A 7561-nucleotide genomic window follows, 5' to 3' on the forward strand; every position below is an offset into this window, starting at 1 on the left:
TGTCAGTTATTTGCTGTTGTATCGCCGATTTTCAAAATGCGAATGATCTGTTTATTTTCAAAGAATAGTTTGTTTTGTTATTGTTTGGTTGGTGTCTTATATGAAACTGCGACACTGCGCAATTTATTGGACAGACTTGTTGAAGATCACACAACGTAATTTGGGTGGCATTTTATTTCGTATTTTTAAATCATCTTTTTATTTTCGACTATCTGTAAATTTAGTTTCCTGCTCTTAATTGTGAATGCATACTTGATGGTTTTAAATGCTCCTGAAATTAAGTGCTGCTTGACGAGCCTATATTGTGTATGTATGTGACGTCACTGAAGGCCTGAGGTTGAAATGCACGGCCCGCCACTGCCAAGGTGCAAAATCTAAAATGCACTAACACCGTGAAAGATAAATCATGTAAAAGCTGCAGGTCGACTTGGGTTCACAGAATAAGTGAGGGTTTAATTAGTGCACTGCGTGTCATATTTTTTTCCTATGAAAAGCTTTGTATGTAGCACATTGGAAAATGAAACCAAATTACATTCACGATGGTTTTCCACAAAAGAGACATGAGTGTAGTTGATTTGCGTGGAATGAGAAGAGTGCGCAATTGATGAACAGCAGCCCGTTGGACCATTTTATAATGAATAGACTTGAAAAGCCTTTGGGAAACATACAGAGTCATTCATAGAGAACAGATTAGAATTTTAATCAACAGTCAGGACAAAGGGGCAGAAATGAGGCTCAGGAAAAGTGTCCGATTATTTGAAATTGACCAAATTAGAGACTCACACGATACTCACTCTTCAAAGACGTTGTTGGCCCCGAGGCTCTCCATCAGCATGGAAAAATGCTTTTCCTCTTCATCCTCTGAAGTTGCCGAGCTCTCTTCCCATCGGCTGTGATAGAGGACCTCTGGAGGCTTTGCACAGTGGGGTTTCTCTCCCATGCTGTCCTTTAAAGAAATATTCCTGCCAGACAAAAAATCACCTAGAAAACAGTTGAGATACACAACATGAGACATGTTTCATCAGGTTGTCCTCCGTCCCAAACATACAAGTGAACATACTAAAGCCAGTGGAGAACTCATCGAGGGTAAGAAATCCATTGCTGTCAGAATCAAGGGTGACAAACACTTTCTCCAACTCGTCGGCACTGAGGGGGAGCTCGCCGAGCAGCCTCTGTTTTACATGACACAAACAGCTGTTATGGATGCGGGCACAGCCTCAAGGACAATACAACAGTGTAGCTATAACAACTGATAGAGCCATGAGAAGCACCTCTGCACAGCAATAACAAACAACAACAATAATAATAATAATAATAATAATACATGCATATACCACTTTACAGCGGAACCAAAGATGCTTTTTTTTATCAGCCCAGTCATGCACCAATCATGTTAAGGTGTAACCTGATAACATGATAGGTTGCCCACTGTAGTAACCGCTGTCCCTGACAGTGTTCATTTTAAACACGGCAATGATTTAAATGTGTGTTTTAACCATACTGTAGTTATAGTGCATGCCCATGTATGGGGCGACCTCACACTGTAGAACCATCTGGAAAATTCCCAGTTGAGATACAGCAAAGTCCTCAATCATTGACCAGAGCAGAAATAGGACAAATGTACCTGTTTGGCTTTCATGATCAACTTCTTTTTTTAAAGGGCAAATACATACTCGAATACTTGCTGCTCTTCATCACATTTAAAAAAGACAAATGGTATTAATCCGAGCAAGAGGAAATTATAGGGCATGGAAAAGATTAAATAGTCATAAAACTTTACAATTAGACTGAATAGAAGAAAAACAATTGATGTTGATATAGCATGAAATAGCAGAAATAATTTCAGTAATTAATAGTAAATTGGAGGTTCAAGAAGTTATGAAAAAAAAAAAGAAAAGGATAAGAATGTTTAATGAGTGTCCTATATGAGATCCGTCCAACTATTAAAAGAAAATCGATACCACTTGTCCTGATTAGGGTCATCGCTGGAGCCTTCTCCCAGGTGACTGGGTGAGAGGCAGAGTACAGCAGAGAATTTAAATTGGCTTCTTGAACCCCGCGTGAAGTACGGCAAAATTGGGACTATATGACATGGGAGGGACTCTTAACTAAAGGTCAAATCCAGTTGAGGTCATGCCACAAACTCATGACAGTGACAGTAAGCGCTCTGTAACATTTATCGAAGATGAAAAATACAGCCACGCCTCCGTAGGCAGTGTGCTATGAGGATATATTTACACTGCTGCAACTGTTGACATAGGCCGCCCTTTTAGTCCAGGGTGGGGATAAGGTTAGGTTAGTATAAAGTGTGTTATCCGGGAAGAACACATCCATTACGTCACAGAATGAGTCTCCTGAAAGGGGCGGCATAACAAATACGGTACATCACGATATTATACGTAACAGCGCCAAGTGGTGCTCCAAAGCCTCATTAGAAACAGGCTGTGATATCAAAGCTCCACGATCTGTGTTTGCGCCCATGAGTGCTTCATCAATGGATTGGCAACATCTGAGGGCCAAGTAAATCTGCACAATAATGCGAGTGGAGAGCTTCGATCACAAAGCATCCATGTTGCTCGCGCTCCTCTGTCTTTGCCACCTTCCCCTTTAACTCTTTGTTATGCAGCTTTGAATAAAGCACACATGGTCTCTTCAAGTCTAATTGGGAATCGCTGATGGGAGAACAGATTGTCCTTGTATTGGATATTCGGGCTAAATAAAACATGCCAAAAGAAACAAAGAAAAATGCAACAGAACGTTGGTGCTTTATTTAGATGCAGGAAAAAGGCAGATTGCCAAATATGATTTGAAGAAAAGTTTTCAAATGTAACGCTGCTACCACAAAACAATTCATTTGGTCACCTCACCTGCATATCACGCTGGGTGATGAAGCCTTTTTTCTCGATGTCACAGACCTGGAAGAACTCGTGCGTTTTCTCCAGGACTGTGTTCTGACCAACCTGCCCACTCTCCCGCTTCGGCCACTCATTCTCACGCTTGAGGGGCTCTTCGTTGGTTCCGTGCCCTCGCTGCGCCATCCTGGACCCAGCAGTGCTGTTGGTGAGGGCAGAGGAGACCGTCAAGGCTGCCATGGAAGTCGGTTGCTGTGATGTGACCTCTTCAGTCGTGCTTCACATGAGCCAGGTGCGCAGGAGACAGATCTCAGACTAAGTCTTCCTTACAGGCTAAACAGCATCAGACGCTTTCAGCGTTGCAATGCATCATCACTTAGCAACTGCCTCATTAATTTAACACCCAACACTGGAAAAGAGATAAAAAGAGAATATTTGCTTCATTTATTCAGTTTCTCTGCAAAATACTGTGCTTTCAATTATTTCTGAATGACAGTAGGTTCAACAATTGGATTCAATAAAGCGAACCACCTCCAGGTGTTCAATGATTAAGGTGCCTGATAGCTTTGAAAACAAGTTAAGGGTCATTCTTCATCTTTTAATCAGTCTCGTAGTATTTGGCTCAATACGAGCAGAGTAAAGATCTACCCAGCTCATCACGATTCATCTTATGTCTGTTGGAAGCCACATCACACATACACATACACATACAGTACATTTGACAATAACGTTTATCCAATCCAATCCAATCCAATCATGAATTAAGGCCAGCCTATTCCAATAGCAGCCATACATGCCCGTTCCATAACAAGACTTCACAATGTTTGACACATGATGTAGCATGCTTTGGCTCATGAGATGATATTTTCCATCAAGTTGACCTTGCTTTTATCTGCCCAAAGAATGTGATTCCGGGCAACGTTGATGGTTTACGCCTTGTTTTTAACCCCTCCATATTTACATCCATGAAGGTGTATCTTGATTGTTCATTTTGAGTATTCTTGATTTCTGTTGATGCCATTTTTTTTTTTACTTGCCAAGAAAAATATTCTGCTAACATGCATTTTAATAGTGTTCATGTGGGTTACAGCAAAATTCAAAAAAGGCTTTTTGAAGGAAAATGAGGCATTCAAGGTATAAGTGGAGGTATAGAAGGAACCACAAACGAGCACCAACAAAACAGTGACCATAGAGACATCCTCGCAAAGCATTCATCCAACTATCAAGAAATGTAATTATTTACAAGAATATTACTTTGCCAAATGCGTTTGTGTCCTGCACATGGAGGTACTTTGCATAAAATAAACACCTACATGGTAAGTGCAAAAGCTGAACGTCTCCTCTTTAATTTCATCTAGCGAAGCTGGGGGTGATTCTGGGTGTTGTTGTTGTGTGCAGAATGAGGCTTGACATTGTCAGCCTGAAATAAGCAGGGGTGTCCATGAAAAAGATTGCTTTAATGGAAGCATATGTTTCTCTAAAATCTGTATGTAGCTTTTAGCATAAATGATACATTCACAGGTGTGCAAGTTACACAGCCCTGTACCATCACAGATGCTGTCTTTTGAACTTCTTGCTGACTGATAACATTCTGAATAGTGATTTTCCTTTTCCATCAGAACAATAACTTTCAGCAGTTTGACAAGGAATTATCTTGTTTTTGTCGGATATTTAGTTGAACATTGGTTGAAAAGGATTTGCAAATCATTGTATTCCATTTTGAATTTTCATTTTCTGGAACATCCCAAATTTATTGGAATTGAGGTTAGTCATACTACATCTAAAAGAAAACTATTCCACCTGCTTGGAAATACTGAGCAATCAATTCAAACACATTTTCCACTGTACAGTTATACTACCATATACTGTACTACCTAACACTAACAGCAGTTTCAAGAATCACGCTTTTTTCACCCACATTTTCAAAAAAAAGTGTTGGATTATTGTGTTTCATTTTTTTCTATTTTGGAAAAAAAATGCATTTCATGTTGCGTTATGTAAATAAATACTGGTGTTTAAATTGGTAAGATTGCCATTTTCTGAGACAATTTTTATTTGACAAGTAATCCCGAAACTGTAAGAAACTGGTGGTAAGACTGTCATGGTTAAAAAAAATAAAAACATCAAAAATCAAAGTGCACTAGTTTGGAAGACTGCCTGCACGGTCAACTGGATCAGTCAGTTTATCAACGTCGCATCACAAGGTGGATCACATGCTTCAACTCCAACAATTGATACACCTCCACAAACTAAAATAGAAGGCAAAATGTGGCCTTTACAAATACAGTATACACTGTTATGGACCCTGTCAGAGCAGTATTACCTTATCGTTGTATTGATTAGATTTTAGGAATATTAGACATGGCATCAGTATGATGCTGAACAATGTTGCAAACTTCAACCACAAAACAATAATAAACATACCTATAACGGTAACTCAAATAGTCATGTTAACATTTTATTAATGTGACGAGTGAGATTTTATAAGGAGATTTTTTTTCATGGGGTATGTGGTAGTACTTTTTACTCAGTTACTGTTGTCTTTTATTCACAGTAACTGTCACTTAAGACATCTGATCCATAAAAAGGGACTCACAATTCAACATTCTGCAACTTCTGGTCACCATAAGCACGCACAAAAGACACAAAGCCACAACACGCAACTCATCCTCCCTGAGTCTACAAGCGGAAACAAGAAGAGGAAGTGAACGTTTTCTTCATTAGACCACATTGACTGTACCAAAGGAGGTATTTTAAAAAAAGTCTCTCAGGTTGCCGAGAGGCTTCCGTAACACAAACATTTGAAGTGGCAAAATCCTCCAGTTCTTATTGAATTTGATTAACACTTGGTGGATCATTGAAATATCGCCTGATATTCTTGCCATAATTTCTAAGAAATGTGATAAGGGCGCGACAAAATTTAATTCAGCCGACTGCAGTTTAACTCCGCATGAACAACGTAACATGATGGAGTATTTGAACAATACTAAATTGAAACATGCTTGGCATATCTTTGCAGACACACTTTTATATAGCAAAGGAGGAACTCATGTTTTAAAAACTAGCTTGATTTGAAGGCGTTTGACATGGAACAACGGTCAGATAATGGTTGCTTAGTCAAATATGTTCAGAACACAGGCAATAAACTCCAAGGGCCATGAATCAACTATGTGTACATTTTATTAAAATACTATATAATACTGATTTCTAAGCTGTTGTCTGTGTTTATTGTCCCAAAATATCACAGCATTATTTTGTGGCTGGAAGGTGACGACAATTAAATCGCACATTTGTCGCAGCAGTATTAATAATAGCCATAGATATCCATTGTTTGAGTGTTTTTAGTGTTCGTTGATATTGCAACTGACCTGCCACTAAATATAGTAAATATGTTTAATAGAATGTTTTGCAATTCTAATAAAATATCAGGGGGCTTCCCTATTGAGGAAGGATGACATCAGCACGTTGCCACATGACTAATTAAAACGTGGAGAAAAGCTTGAGCAAAACAATGGTTGAGTTTCACAATTTCACCATTGGTTAAAACTCACTTCCTTGTCATGAGAAATTGACTGCGACAGCTGCAGGTCTCTTGACATTGAAGTCGTGTGTCTATATACACTTTTTCACGAGTATGCAAGCTAAAACATACACATCTACGTTCGTAGTTCCCTCGTGTCTTGTTAATTTAGCTCAAATTCGGTGTTTAAAGATAATAAAAGACTCAGAAGACGTACGTACCACAAGCAAAGCAAGTCAGGTCTCAACTGATTAATTCCATGACTAGGTTGGGATCAACCTGTTGCGTGTGATGCAGATAAGTGTGGAGAAAAAAAAAAGTGTGACAACTGCGCGTGTGGTGGAATTTGACCGACTGCACGCCCGGTGGGCGAACAAAAGGGGCGGGGCTGTTATCAAGGGTTACTATAGCAACGCTAATACTTTCGGTGTTCCTGGTCCATTACAAAATAATACTGTAATACAATAAACTAAAAGTTTAATAACCTGTAATGTTTTATCTTCAAAAAACAAAGTAGTACTATCATTAATTGTGTATGAAAAATATATAAAAAGAAGAAGCGACTATTCATACTGTATCTGACTGACACTTTGATTAGGAACACCAGCAAATGTTAATAATTCGAATATAAGGGCTTGACCAACATTTAAACCTGATCTTTTTCTCCCCCCCACAGTCAGAAAGACTCGTTTTTATCATTTTACAGTAATTCACGTTTTTATGTGCCTTTCAGTTTTGCCCCTGCAGTTGGGGCATTGAGGCATGGAGCAGTACCCAACAACATCCAGAAGATGGCTGCCTTTATCTAATTATTACGTCGAACTCAAAGTTTCAAAATATAGCGTGTTAGCCGCGGCTTTCCTGTATGGACTGCATTTTCTCCACTTGCTGTATTCCCCCATCCCCAGGTACTTACTCCTACATTCCAAAATCATGCATGTTAGGTTCTTTGAAGACTCAAAATATTGTCTATAAACTATGAATCAGGAGAATTCCTCGAAGTTACATATTGTAAATACGAAATACCGATATTGAAATGATATTTAACTGTTCCAAACGTTTGTGTTTCAATGCTGGCAGTTTAAAAAAAAAAAAGGGGGTGGGGGTCTGAAAAAAGTAAAGCAGCACAGGTAGGTATCTTAGGCCTAATTTTGAGTAACATTAGACAGACATATCAAGCCTAACTTAG

General features: G+C 39.0%; 1 protein-coding gene across 1 annotated transcript in view; it reads right to left on the reverse strand.

Annotated features, from left to right (window-relative positions):
• cracr2aa (calcium release activated channel regulator 2Aa) overlaps positions 1 to 6733 on the reverse strand; it is a 15707-nt gene extending 8974 nt beyond the window's left edge. The window contains exons 1-4 of the mRNA XM_019894223.1: positions 6594 to 6733; positions 2868 to 3261; positions 1061 to 1172; positions 795 to 981 (exon numbers count right to left, since the gene is read on the reverse strand). Coding sequence (XP_019749782.1) covers positions 795 to 981; positions 1061 to 1172; positions 2868 to 3092 — 524 coding nt within the window. The 5' untranslated portion in view covers positions 3093 to 3261; positions 6594 to 6733. The remainder of the gene's footprint in view (positions 1 to 794; positions 982 to 1060; positions 1173 to 2867; positions 3262 to 6593) is intronic.
• Positions 6734 to 7561: the final 828 nt, after the last annotated feature.

This window comes from Hippocampus comes, unplaced genomic scaffold, assembly GCF_001891065.2.
Source record: "Hippocampus comes isolate QL1 unplaced genomic scaffold, H_comes_QL1_v1.1 scaffold104, whole genome shotgun sequence".
NCBI lineage: Eukaryota > Metazoa > Chordata > Actinopteri > Syngnathiformes > Syngnathidae > Hippocampus > Hippocampus comes.